At 39.7% G+C, this 14,221-nt stretch overlaps 1 protein-coding gene across 1 annotated transcript in view; it reads right to left on the bottom strand.

Moving 5' to 3' along the window:
* The window catches only part of LOC101014427 (neuroblastoma breakpoint family member 1-like), a 113,758-nt gene that overhangs the window by 81,927 nt on the left and 17,610 nt on the right, over positions 1 to 14,221 (bottom strand). Inside the window, 2 exon segments of the mRNA XM_031665715.1 lie at positions 5,101 to 5,171; positions 12,109 to 12,224. Coding sequence (XP_031521575.1) covers positions 5,101 to 5,171; positions 12,109 to 12,224 — 187 coding nt within the window.

Raw genomic sequence — 14,221 nt, forward strand, 5'->3', positions numbered from 1 at the left:
CAGAACATACATTCTTCAGCACCACATCGTACTTACTCCAAAATTAACACTAATATATAATTGGAAGTAAAAGCACTCCTCAGCAAATGTACAAGAACAGAAATTATAACAAACTGTCTCTCAGACCACAGTGCAATCAAACTAGAACTCAGGACTAAGAAACTCAATCAAACTGCTCAACCACATGGAAACTGGAACAACCTGCTCCTTGAATGACTACTGGGTACATCACGAAATGAAGGCAGAAATAAAGATGTTCTTTTCAAAACCAATGAGAACAAAGATACAACATACCAGAATCTCTGGGACACATTTAGCAGTGTGTAGAGGAAATTTATAGCACTAAAATGCCCACAAGAGAAAGCAGGAGATCAAAATTGCCAATGCACATTGTACTAAAAGAACTAGGGGCAAGAGCAAACACATTCCAAAGCTAGCAGAAGGCAAGAAATAACTAAGATCAGAGCAGCAGAACTGAAGGAGATAGAGACACAAAAACCTCCAAAAATCAATGAATCCAGAGTTGGTTTTTGAAAAGATCAACAAAATTGACAGACCACTAGCAAGACTAATAAAGAAGAAAGAGAGAAGAATCAAATCACGCAATTAAAATGATAAAGGGATATCACCACCGACCCCACAGAAATACAAACTACCACTGAGAATACTATAAACACCTCTACGCAAATAAACTGGAAAATCTAGAAGAAATGGATAATTTCCTGACACTACACTCTTCCAAGACTAAACCAGAAGAAGTTGGAATCTCGAATAGACCAATAGTAGGTTTCGAAATTGAGGCAATAATTAATACAGCCTACCAACCAAAAAGTCCAGGACCAGATGGATTCACAGCTGAATTTCCAGAGGTACAAGGAGAGTTGGTACCATTCCTTCTGAAACTATTCCAATCAGAAAAAGAGGGAATCCTCCTCACTCATTTTATGAGGCCAACATCATCCTGATACCAAAGCCTGGCAGAGACATAATGAAAAAGAGAATTTTAGACCAATATCCTGATGAAATATCGATGCAAAATCCTCACAAAATACTGGCAAACCGGATTCATAACATATCAAAAAGCTTATCCAATTATGATCAAGTGGGCTTTATCCCTGGGATGCAAGGCTGGTTCAACATCTGCAAATCAATAAAACATAATCCAGCATATAAACAGAACCAAAGACAAGAACCACATGATTATCTCAATAGATGCAGAAAAGGCTTTTGACAAAATTCAAAGTCACCTTCATGCTAAAACGCTCAATAAATTCGTATTGATGGAACGCATCAAAATAATAAGAGCTATTATGACAAACTCCACAGCCAATATCATACTGAATGGGCAAAAACTGGAAAAATGCCCTTTGAAACTGGCACAAGATTAGGATGCCCTTCTCACCACTCCATTCAACATAGTGTGTTGGAAGTTCTGGCTAGGGCAATCAGGCAAGAGAAAGAAATCAAGGGTATTCAGTTAGGAAAAGAAGAAGTTTAAATTGTCCCTGTTTGCAGATGACACAGATTGTATATTTAGAAACCCCATTGATCTCAAATAATTAAAATCTCCTTAAGCTGATAAGCAGCTTCAGCAAAGTCTCAGGATACAAAATTAATGTGCAAAAATCACAAGCATTCTTATACACCACCAGTAACAGACAAACAGAGAGCCAACCATGAATGAACTTCCATTCACAATTGCTTCAAAGAGAATCAAATACCTAGGAATCCAACTTTACAAGGATGTAAAGGACTCCTTCAAGAAGAACCACAAACCACTGCTCAGTGAAATAAAAGAGGACACAAACAAATGGAAGAACATTCATGCTCATGGATAGGAAGAATCAATATCGTGAAATGGCCATAATTGCCCAAGGTAATTTTATAGATTCAATGCCATCCCCATCGCTACCAATGAGTTTCTTCACAGAATTGGAAAAACTGGCTTTAAAGTTCATATGGAACCAAAAAGAGCCCGTGATCTCCAAAGACAATCCTAAGTCAAAATAGAACAAAGCTGGAAAGTAATCACGCCACCTGACTTCAAACTATACCACAAGGCTATTAGTAATCAAAAACAGCATGGTACTGGTACCAAACAGAGATAGACCAATGGAACAGAACAGAGTCCTCAGAAATAATACCACATCTACAGCCATCTGATCTTTTGACAAACCTGAGAAAAACAAGAAAATGGGAAAGGATTCCCCTATTTAATAAATGGTGCTGGGAAAATTGGCTAGCCATAAGTCGAAAGCTGAAACTGGATCCTTTCCTTACCTCCTCTTATACGAAAGTAATTAATTCAAGATGATTAGAGACTTAAATGTTAGACCTAATACCATAAAAATCCTAGAGGAAAACCAGGTAGTACCATTCAGGACATAGGCATGGGCAAAGACTTTGGCGTCTAAAACACCAAAAGTAACGGCAGCAAAGCCAAAATTGACAAATGGATCTCATTAAACTAGCATTGCACAGTAAAAAGAAACTACCATCAGAGTGAATGGTGTAAGGCAACTCTACAGAATGGGAGAACATTTCTGCAATTCCACTCATCTGGACAAAGGGCTCATATCCAGAACCTACAAAGAACTCAAATACCATAAGAAAAACAAACAACCCCATCAAAAGGGCAAAGGATATGAGCCAGACATTTCTCAAAAAGAAGACATTCATACAGCCAACAGACACATGAAAAATGTCATCATCACTGGCCATCGAGAAATGCAACAAAAACTACTAATGAGATACCATCTCACACCAGTTAGAATGGCTTATCATTAAAAAGTCAGGAAACAACAGGTGCTGGAGAGATGTGGGAGAAATAGGAATACTTTACACTGTTGGTGGGATTGTAAACTAGTTCAAATCCATTATGAACAGTATGATTCCTCAAGGAGTTCGAACTAGATGTACCATATGACCCAGCTATCCCATTACTGGGTATATATACCAAAGGATTATAAATTATGCTGCTATAAAGACACATGCACACGATGTTTATTGCAGCACTATTCACAATAGCAAAGACTTGGAATCCAACCTCCAAATGTCCATGAGTGACACAGATTAGATTAAGAAAAATGTGGCAATATATACACCATGGAATACTATGCAGCCATAAAAAGGATGAGTTTGTGTCTTGTAGGGACATGGATGCAGCTGGAATCCATCATTCTGAAGCAAACTATCACAAGAACAGAAAACCAAACACCGCGATGTTCTCACTCATAGGTGGGAACCGGGAACAATGAGATCACTTGGAGTCAAAGGGGAACATCACACACCGGGGCCTATCATGGGGAGGGGAGGGGAGATTGCATTGGGAGTTATACCTGATGTAAATGACGAGTTGATGGGTGCAGCACACCAACAAGGCAAGTATACATATGTAACAAACCTGCACGCTATGCACATGTACCACAACTTACAGTATAATAATACAATTTTAAAAACAACAACAATAACAACAAAAAGAAATGTAATACATTTAGTTTCAAAATTATATTATATATTACAAAAACGACACTCCAGTATCCTTCCACCAATAATAAAATTAAAGTTCATATTGAGTCAGGACTCTCTTCTTGTAATTCTGTGAATGATTTATGGCTGACTCAGTCATTCATTTAAGACTGGAAGCGTATACGTAACTTTCTGGTGCTAAAATGGCATGAGATGGTTAAAGTTAGCTTTCTTTTCTTTTCTTCCTTTATTTTATTGAGACAGGGTTGCCCAGGTTGAAGTGCAATGGCATAATCATGGCTCACTGGAGCCTCAACCTGGCTCAAGTGATCTCCTCCTGCCCCAGCCACCCGTGTAGCTGTGGACTACAGACGTGGGGCCAAGCAATGCTCAGCTAATTTTTATTATTTTTGTAAACACTGTCTCAATTAGCTTTGCCCTGTCTAGTCTCAAACTCCTGGGTTCAAGGAATCCTTCCATCTTGGCTTTCCAAACTGCCTGTATTATAGGCATGAGCCACCATATCTGGCCTTATTTCTTAATTGTAGTAAAATGCACATAACATAATATTTACCATCTTAACAATTTTTAAGTGTACAGTTCAGTGGCATTAAGTACATTCACAGTAGTGCAACCAAACTCCAGAATTCTTCATCTTAGAAGATGGAAACTTGGCACCCATTAACACTAACTCCTTATTCCTCCCTCCTGGAAGCCCCTGGCATCCACCATTCTACTCTATTTATGAATTTCTCTACTCTAAGTACCTCATGTAAGTAAATTATATCGTATTGGTCAATTAGTATTGGGCATATTTCATTTAGCAAAATGTCCTCAAGGTTCATTCATATTGTAACATGTCAGAATTTTTGAAGCAGACCATTCTATTGCATGTATAAACCGCATTTCTTATCCCCTCTTCATGACAAACACAAAGTTTGATGAAACTGTCATGGGTTTTGAGGACAAAGCGAATATAATTAAGAAATGTCAGCTAACCATTCTAATAATAAAGTGAAAGAGAGGCTGCTGCCTTTGGCAAGTTTCTCGCTCAGAGTTTGTTGAAAGAAAGACTATATGAATTTTTCTCCTGTACCAGATGTGGGCTGTGTAAGACAGCCAGGGTGGGGTTGTCTTAGATTTTTCTGATGAGAATCTTCTGAAGAAATACAGATTGGTAGGGGAAAAATGCTGGGAGGGGGCACCATCAGATGCTCAGGGACCTGAAAACGAGACATAAGTGACCAGCCAGGAGGAGAGAACCTGATCCTACTAAGAAACTATGAGAGATCCATAGTAATGGGTGGGGTAAGTCTCCACATAACTCCCCAAAAAGAGCCATAAGAGAAAGAGAGGGCTTTAAAAGCTCATAGGGCAGAGAACGTAGTGCTGTCATGTCCGTATGAGTCAAGTAGGAACCCATGACTGCCCGCTTTCTCCTCTCTACCTTGTTGTGACTCTGATGTGGTTAGCGAGCTAGAGAAGGAAGAATCCTAGATGGAGAAAAAGAAAAGCAGACACGTCTACTTTCTCCACTTGGTGGCCTTTGGCCTGCAGCTGGCCTGGCGGGAGGGAGAAGAAGTTGCAGCTTGAAATTGAGCTTGAAGTTTTGATAACCACCCTGGGTCTCACATAGCTATGAATTCCTTTTGAAGAACCTTTAATTAACTGGAAGTGATGGGTTGTAGGAGCTGCCTCTTCATCTAGAGAGCAAGGGAAGAATTTATCCTTAACAGGAGAATGAAAGTGACCTGGGAATCACAGCAAATTGTCTATAATTGCATCCCCCAGTCATGCTTGTTTCCATGCTTAAAATATTCAGCTACAACTGTCTCCTCAACGTGAAGATATTTAAGAGAAATGAATGGAGATGGCTGTTAAAGAAACATCCTAAATTCCAGATGCTTAATATATATTATTAATTATGTCTTACAACATTTCAGCAAAGTTGGACTTAATACCTATTTTTCACATATGTGAAAACTGATTATCAGTGAGATTGAGTGACTCTCCCAAATGATAGAACTATGACTCATGTCCGTGCTTGTCTTGGTTCCAAATCCACCTTATCCTTGAATATCATCTTAGTTCACATTTTCTCTTAGACTAACTTCAGGCAAATTACTGAAAATCTCTCATAAGTTCCAGTTTCCTTATGTACAAGCATCAAATTCATAATGCCGGCTCTGCCATCCTCCTGCTACAAGGGTATTGAAAGAATCCTGAGATCCACACACTACACTCTAAAGCACTACGTTAACTAAAGAATATTATTATTGGCGGAAGAGAGTGATACCTTATGTCCTCACTGTTCTGCAGATGGAAGAATTATGCTGGAAGCTATAACATGTGTTTGGGGACCAAGAATCATAATCATAAATTGTTTAGAATATACTATCACACTAAAGGCCCTTATGTCTTCTCTTAAGAAAAAATGTTTAAAAATAAGCATAAGTTGGCCAGATTTTAGGCATATACTGGTAGTCCCAGAGCTCAGGGAGGCTGGTAGAGATGAGAGGATCACAAGGAGACCAGGAGTTTGAGGTTGTGTCAGTCATGATCATACTTCTGCATTCCAGGCTGGGCAACAGAGTGAGACACCGACTCTAAAACATTTTTTTTCATTTTAGAAAAGGTATTTTGGTCTAAAAACAATAAGAGTGCTACCAAAAATGCAAGTAGAGAAATGAAGACCATTGTTCTTCACTTGTATCACTGAAACTAAAAAATTATTTGGACTATTATTATTATTTTTTTGAGACACAGCCTTGCTCTGTCACCCAGGCTGGAGTGCGATGGCACAATCTCGGCTCATTGCAACCTCTGCCTCCTGGGCTCAAGGGATTCTCGTGCCTCAGCTTCCCGAGTAGTGGGAATTACAGGTATGGGTCCCCACATTCAGTTAACTTTTGTATTTTTAGTAGAGACTGTGTTTCACCATGTTGACCAGGCTGGTCTCGAACTCCTGTCCTCAAGTGATCCACCCGTCTTTGCTTCCCAAAGTGCTGGGATTACAGGTGTGCACGACCAGCCCAGTTACCTATTTGGTTTATTAAATCATTACCAACCTAATGATGACTTGGCTATAGTAATCCAGATTGCACATGCATGAACTGGAGTTCTGGCTACCATGTGCACCCATCAGAATTTTATTTAGCCAAATTTATTCGTTAAACCTCACAACTTCCTGCTACCCACCAAACATCTTTCACAAACTTCTTGCAGTAGCCTTTTCATGAATCTCTACAGGATGAATCAATGAACAGCATTGTAAACAACATTTGCTTCTTGCATTGAAATATTTACCGTGCTCCCCTAGAAGAACAAAGGCTTATGAAAGCAGGACTAAGAAAATTAACTCTGGTCAAGGGCTCAAGCCTGTAATCCCAGCACTTTGGAGGCTGGAGATCGGGCGGATCACAGGTCAGGAGATCGAGACTATCCTGGCTAACACGGTAAAACCCCGCCTCTACTAAAAATGTAAAACTAGCCAGGCTAAGGGCGGGCGCTTCTCTGTGGTCCCAGCTACCCGAGGCTGAGGCAGGAGAATGGCGAACCCGAGGCGGAGCTTGCAGTGAGCTGAGATCCGGCCACTGCACTCCAGCCTGGGCGACAGAGCCAGACTCAGTCTCAAAAATAGTTTAACTTTCTGTTCCAATCTTTTGAATACCTTTTTCTTTTCATTTCACCTAATTGTCCTGGCTACTATCTCCAGTACAACATTGAATAGAAGTGATGAGGACATCTTTTAATATTATTCCTAATCTAAAGGTGAAAGCATTCAGTCTTGTCCCACTCAAACATGATGTTAGCTGAAAATTTCACAGATGTCCTCTTATCAGGATGAGGAAGTTCCCTTCACCTTTTGTTTGTTGAAAGAATACTGAATTTTGTCATGCCTTTCCCATGTCTATTCAGATGATCACATTTTTGTTTTGGGTTTGTTTTCTACTTGATACTACATTAATTGGTTTTCAGATGCTGAACTAACTTTGTATCTCTGGGATAAACTTTAATTTGGTCATCAGTGTATAATTTATGCAGATGTTACTGATCTAGTTTCATAATATTTTGTTGAGGATTTGTGCCTGTATGTAAAGATGATATTCATTTGCAGGTTTCTTGAGATGTCATGGAGTGTTTTAGTAACACTGGCCTCATGGAATAAGCTGGGAAGTGTTCTCTCCTCTAATTTTGGTGGGTTGGTGAAAACTGGTATCACCCTCTTTAGATATTTGGTAGTAGATTTAGCAGTGAACTGTCTAGGCCCAGGCTTTCTTGGCGTGTTTGATTGCTAATTCAATGTCTTTAGTTTCAGAAGTCTATTCAGCTGTCAGTTTTGATGTCTTGTTTTTTTTCCCTCAGTATATAAAGCATTGCAAACTTCTAGTTTGTAATGGTTCTGATAAGAAGTTGAATGTCATCGTTACATTTAGTCCTCTGTATGTAATGTGCTTTTTCTCCTTTTATTCCTCTTAGGATTTTCTGTTCTTCAATGGTTATGATCAATTTGAGTATGATGTTCCTTGGTGTAGTTTTCTTCATGTTTCTTGTCCTTAGTGTACACTATGTTTCTGGGATATTTAGGGTTTATGACTTTCATTGACTATCAATGATAGACTGGATAAAGAAAATATGGTACATATAGACCATGGAATCCTAAGCAAGCCATAAAAATGAATGAGATCACGTCTTTTGCAGGGACATGGTTGAAGTTAGAAGCCATTATCCTCAGCAAACTAAGGCAAGAACAGAAAACCGAACACCACACCTTCTCACTTACAAGTGGTAGCTGAATGATGAGAACACATGGACACATAAAACAAATACAAATACTAGGGGCCCACTGAAGTGAAAGGGGTGGAATTAAAGTGCGTGGGAAGAGCATCAGAAAGATTAGCTAATAGATGTTGTGGTTAATAGTTAGTGATGAGATGATCTGTGCAGCAAAACCACATGGCACATACTATCTATGTAACAACCCAACACATCTTGTACATGTACCTGGGAACTTAAAATATGAAGGAAAAATAAAAAGAGATTTTAAAAATCCACTTAAACCTCCATACTTGCATGACAATTAAATCAAAATTAATTACAGAACTAAACATAAACTGCAAAACTAGAGAACTTATAATAGAAAACATAAGAGAAAATCTTCATGATGTGGAGTTAGGCTAAGTATTCTTAGTTATCACATCAACAAAATGATTAGAGAAAACATTGATCAATTCAACTTTATACAAATTAAAAATTCTTGGTCAGCACAAGACACTATAGAATTAAAAGACATGCTACAGATTGGGAGAAAAATATGAAAATCACTAATATGTCAAAGAACTTGTGTGATGGTTAATTGTGTGTGTCCCTGTGACCGAACCCCAGGGTGCCAGGACATTTGTTCCTATGTTATTCTGTGTGTGTACTGGAGGGGGTCTCTGGATGACATTAACACTGGAATAGGCAGTCTACGTGAAGCAGATTGCCCTCTATACGGTGAGTAGGCCTCATCCAATCAACCAAAGACCAGAGGAAAAGTAAAAGGTCTAAGAGGAAGGAAATACTTTCCTGGGTATCTGCCTTTCCATCTTGGGAATTTGGTCTCCAGAATCTCATGTCCAACCTGTGTGTATACACACACACCCCCCCACCACAAACACACACACATATATGCCATATACATATACATACATATATATTAATATATACATAAACACACACACACACACACTTCTAGGTAAGTAGGAAGGATTGCATTTTGTAAAGCTCAGCCATTCAATGATAATTCTTGAAGCTGGCCGGTGATTATGGGGATGTTTTACTGTGGGATTCTGTCTCCTTTTTTAGACTGTTGAAGTTCTGCATTTGAAGAAGTAGGATAGAATAATAGCTGAATTTCTCCACAGACACTTCAAAGCCGTAGGGAGTAACACAGAGTCGAAAATACCACCCATAATACTGCCCCCAACCAGGGCTAGGGAACTCTGGGCCCCAGGTGATTTTATTTAGCCAGGTCTGGAGCCACATAACAGCAGAGAGAGAGGAAACACCATGCAAAGAGAGACCAGCACAGCAACGACAGCCTGTTAATGACAAAGCACAGGTAAAAACTTCCTCAGAAAGCGAGTATGGAGAAACACAGATGAGGCCTGAGACCTGGTGGATCAGAACCCTGCTACCGGGGTATTGAAAGGCAGGGGCTTCACAGTGCAGAGGACCAGAGGGGCCAGTCTGTGAAGGGCAGAATTGCTGGGAGACGGGGAGGCCTGGACAAAGGAAGCATCCTCTGGAGACTTGTGGTGAGGAGAATGAATGAAGTAACTGGCAGAAATTGAAGTTCCTGCTTGAACAAAATACAATCCCAGAATGAGAGCACACATGCCTGTTCCCCAAAGTCAGACAATTATTTCCTAAAATCCCAAGAAAAAATCATTTTTGGCAAGGGCCTTATATCCGGTGATGCAATCCATGTATCAATACATTGGGAAAAGTTTATTATTAAGTATGTTAAAGTCAGCGAGACCTGATTCCCTCATGAGGACTCTGTTAAGGATAAATTCCACTCAACGAGTCATGCTTAGGACACACTTTTGAATAGCTCATGTGCATCAACATATTTAAATGTAAGTCTCAACCAAAAACTAAGCTGTCACATAGGCTGTCACTTAATGTTTGGGTTAAAATAACAAATAAAAATTGCAGGTACAGGGGTTAGAGAAGAGGAAAATACTGTCTTTGATTGTCATAGTGGTAAAAATTTGAAGTTGAAAGAAAGAATTTAAAATTTATAAACCAAATAGTAGAAATGTGTCAACTTAAAATGGGATTAGTGACATCTAAACCTTTTCAGTGCAATGTTAAATGGGAGCTATACAACTCTTCCTAAATAACAAACAAAACGCACACACACATACACAAAAAAAAGGAAACAAAATCAACAAAGAAATACAGTAAATACAATCTACCACATATGGTAAATGTAGACTAAAACATGGAGAGTTTAGAATATAAACAGGGAAATAAGAATGGTTTTATTAAGCTAAATTCTCATCTGACACAATCAATCATAATAATAAAAGCTTAAAACATTATACGTAAAAAATCCAATAGTCCAGAGTGAGGGCAAAAAATGTTTAATGAAACAGATTTAATACTTAAACATTTTAACTGATGGACTAAAATTAATTTTGGATGCAAGTTAAAATTGGGACACAGAATATTGTTTTACACAACAGAATGCCAGCAAAAAGAAATTAAAATTAATTTTGGATGAAAGTTAAAATTTGGGCAGGGAATATTGTTCTTTACGAAGAATGCCAGCAAAGGCAAGTATAAAGTAAGATTTTGAGATAGAAAATTATCAATGTACAAACATAAATATAGTAACTGACACAGGCAGGGGTGATTAATTGATGATAAAATACTCAGAGGAAGATTGTTAGAATACAGGATGTTTATACTATTTCAAACCACTTTCCAAATTAATTATAAACAAGGTGTCTTTACAAGGGACAGAGCTGCTTGTCCCCTCCTTTAGCAAGTGACAATCCTAGTATCACAACAATGAGGATGGACACACTGGGCCTTCTCTGCCTGCAGATGGACTGAGGTAGGAAGCTCACAGCATGGACTCTGCAGAGTTCCTGGCAAAATGTTTAGGCTGAATTTAACTGGCGAGGACATTTTCAGGTTGGACCAGGAATGTAGAACTATTGAGTTGACAGTCGACTTGTTCCTTCTGGCTGGGGCCCTCCATGTGATCACCATTAATGACAACAACAAACAGATGAAGAGATGTTTTGGGTTCAAAATGACTAAAAGGCATACACATAGTCTTTTTACCTTTTGATCCCAAAAATGTCTCTCTCCCTTTTTGTTGTGTTCTTGGTGGTGACATGGACTGGCCTACATGTGGGACAGGTCAGTTGTCCTGTTCAATGTCTCTACATTCTGCAGTTGTCTGGAGGGCTGCCTCCTATGAAACCTGTGGCTAAGCGCTTTTCAGCAAGAACATGGCATTGTTCATACTCTGCCTGGCAGAGTCCTGGCTGACATGCTGTCTCCTGCTGCTGTGCTCCTGACTCCTGCCCTCTACACGATGTAATTGAGAGGAGCAGGGCTAAGGCCCAGAATGCTGTTTGTCCATCTGGGCACATGGTCTCCCCAGGGCATACTGATCACAAATTGAGTGGGGATGGACTGTGCTTCTCAAATCAAAGGAGCATAGTGGGGTTGAAATCATCAAGAGTATTCTGTGTCTAAAAATTCAATCCTCAGTGAAGGACCCCCTGGCATTATCAGTTTGGATTTGAACTGTTTTTGCTGTTTGAAGGTTTTCATCAAGTGGAAAGCTACTTTTTGTGACATCCTTTCATCCTTTGCATCCTTCCAGCAGTATTTGGTATCTGTAGGACAGAGAGAGTAAAAAATCAAATGAGCATTTTTGTCACGTCCTCCGGATGACGGAGTCTGGGGAGACTGCTAAGTAGAGATATCAGGGCAACCATCTCTCGCTTGCAGGGGTGGAATCAAGGGTGAGAGTCGCTGACGACGGAAGGATATGCCATCCACAAATGAGAAGAAACACTTGAACTTCCTGAACTTCCAGTCAGCCTGGGGTGCAGGATATAAGGACCCCACCTATGCTCCAATCCAGCAGCAGGGGACATCGAAATTCTTTCCTTCTGATCTCTCCTGTCTGGAGTAGAGAGTGATGGCTTTTCCTCCCCGTGAGGATGTGCTCAGCATCAATGATGCTGGCCAAGAAACAGAGGGGAGCAGAAGGAGAGGACTCTTTGCAGAGAAATGCACCCCCTTACAACTCCATGTCCTAGTTTTCTAGGGAGGAACGGGAGGGCCAGTATGGAAGAATCCTGGATGTGAGAAGCAAGTAGGACCTCAGACAACACTCCACGCCCAGTTCCATCTTTTACAACAGAGGAGTAGTGATGCCACAGGGGTAAGACTGAACTAAAGGCACATGACTTGCTATTGATGACCCCTGAATTAGAATCCATCCACTAACGCCATTTCAATAAAGATTAGAGAAAGTTAGAGGAAAGTGCTGCAATCTTGGGAGGTATCAATGAAATACTTAGAAGCTGCTAATACCTTGGCTAGGAAGGAATATGATTTTACAAATAAATATGAAGTTGCTTCTGCTTCTTTGGTTGGTTAAAAAAATTAAATGAAACAAATATAATTATTTGTCCAAAGGGAATCAGGAAAGAAACGGAATTTTTAAAAAAGTGACTCAAAATGGAGTTAGTAAAGAGAGAGCTGGGACTGTAACCACGGCCCAACTTATTTTCCTTAATGCCCTGAAGTTGTTCCACATCTGGTTCCACCTTAAGGCATTTCTAGAAACATTCTCAATATCTAGAGCAAGAAAACTCTGAAGTACAAAGTGAAAGGCATTAGTTTCTCCCCTCCCACTTACTGTTTTCCCAAAGTACATTTTGGGAAAGGTTTGTTTTTAATATTTTATGCCAGTGTGAAGAGAGAGGCATGAAGAAGGATTCATACACAATCTCCTGCAGAATTTCAGTCTTACTTTGTTATTGTATTCTCTTCAGGAAAGTGAGATCAATGAGTTCTCTTTGGGGATTTTGCAGAAGGACAATAACTGACCAAGCAAATTCTTCACATTTATGGCGAGCCCATGAGTGGGCTATAAAATGAGTGGGAAATGTAACTGAAGTTTTTAAAATGCAAAAGAAAATACTAAATTCCAGTATATGTAATGGGAGGTATTATTCTGGTGCATTGGGTGTTAACATACTGACTATTTCATTCATTCAAAATTATAAGTGTGCTTCCAAGCAGGCTAAAAAGTCTAAATCTATTAATTGTTTTTCTGATTTTTCTGTGAAGCATAAACAATACTCATTGAGAGGGGGAATATTATCCCATCAGTTAGGCTGATGGATACTCAGCCTTTTCTGTGGAGTGGCCACACATATGCGACACTTCCATGTTAGTACCTTGAGGTCACAGTAGGGCAGGGGTCCTTGTCATCTTAGCCACATTATTAGAGTCACATGGAGCATTTTAAAACTACAGATGCTCAAACTACACTCCAGGCCATGGTGGTGAGAATCTCCAGGTGTGAGTTCAAGGCATTCATTTAATTGAAATCTCACCAGGTGCTTATTACATGGCAGCAGGATTTAGAGATACTAAATGGACCAGCCCAATTTCCCATCATTTTCTTCCCTTTCCCCATTTCTCTCATGATTGGCTTTGTTCCCAGTGGTTCCATGGATTGTAGCCTTCTCCCTGACAATTTTAGTTAAATTTCTCTCTTATCAAAGGGCTGGGCCGAAGCAAACATTATCCTGTAGACAGATTCTTGTCTGTCATCTTGTGTATGCATAAAGCTGGTCCTGGAGTCACTTTTCTCAAAGTTAATTCGTAAAATGCTCTCTCATATACACTGGCCTCAAGATTAATCAGACTTGCATTTTAGACCCTTCACTGGACTTGTAGAAGTGGAAATGAGAATAAAAAGGAGAGAGGTTGCAATGATGAACCTCATGATGTATGCAGTTTTGAAGTCCTGCCCTGTGCATGTACTTTTGGAGTGATGTCCCTTTAGAATGTCATAAGTGTTCTCCGGTTAACGTCAGCTCAAGTGAGTCCATGAGGTGAGAACACTGAGACCCTGGCAACTCCATCCACTTTGGCACTAGGCTGCACATCTGGGGCTGAAGACAAACCTGACTCCAGGCCAGTGAGGAACTCCCACCTGTGA

This window comes from Papio anubis, chromosome 1, assembly GCF_008728515.1.
Source record: "Papio anubis isolate 15944 chromosome 1, Panubis1.0, whole genome shotgun sequence".
In the NCBI taxonomy this organism is placed as follows: domain Eukaryota; kingdom Metazoa; phylum Chordata; class Mammalia; order Primates; family Cercopithecidae; genus Papio; species Papio anubis.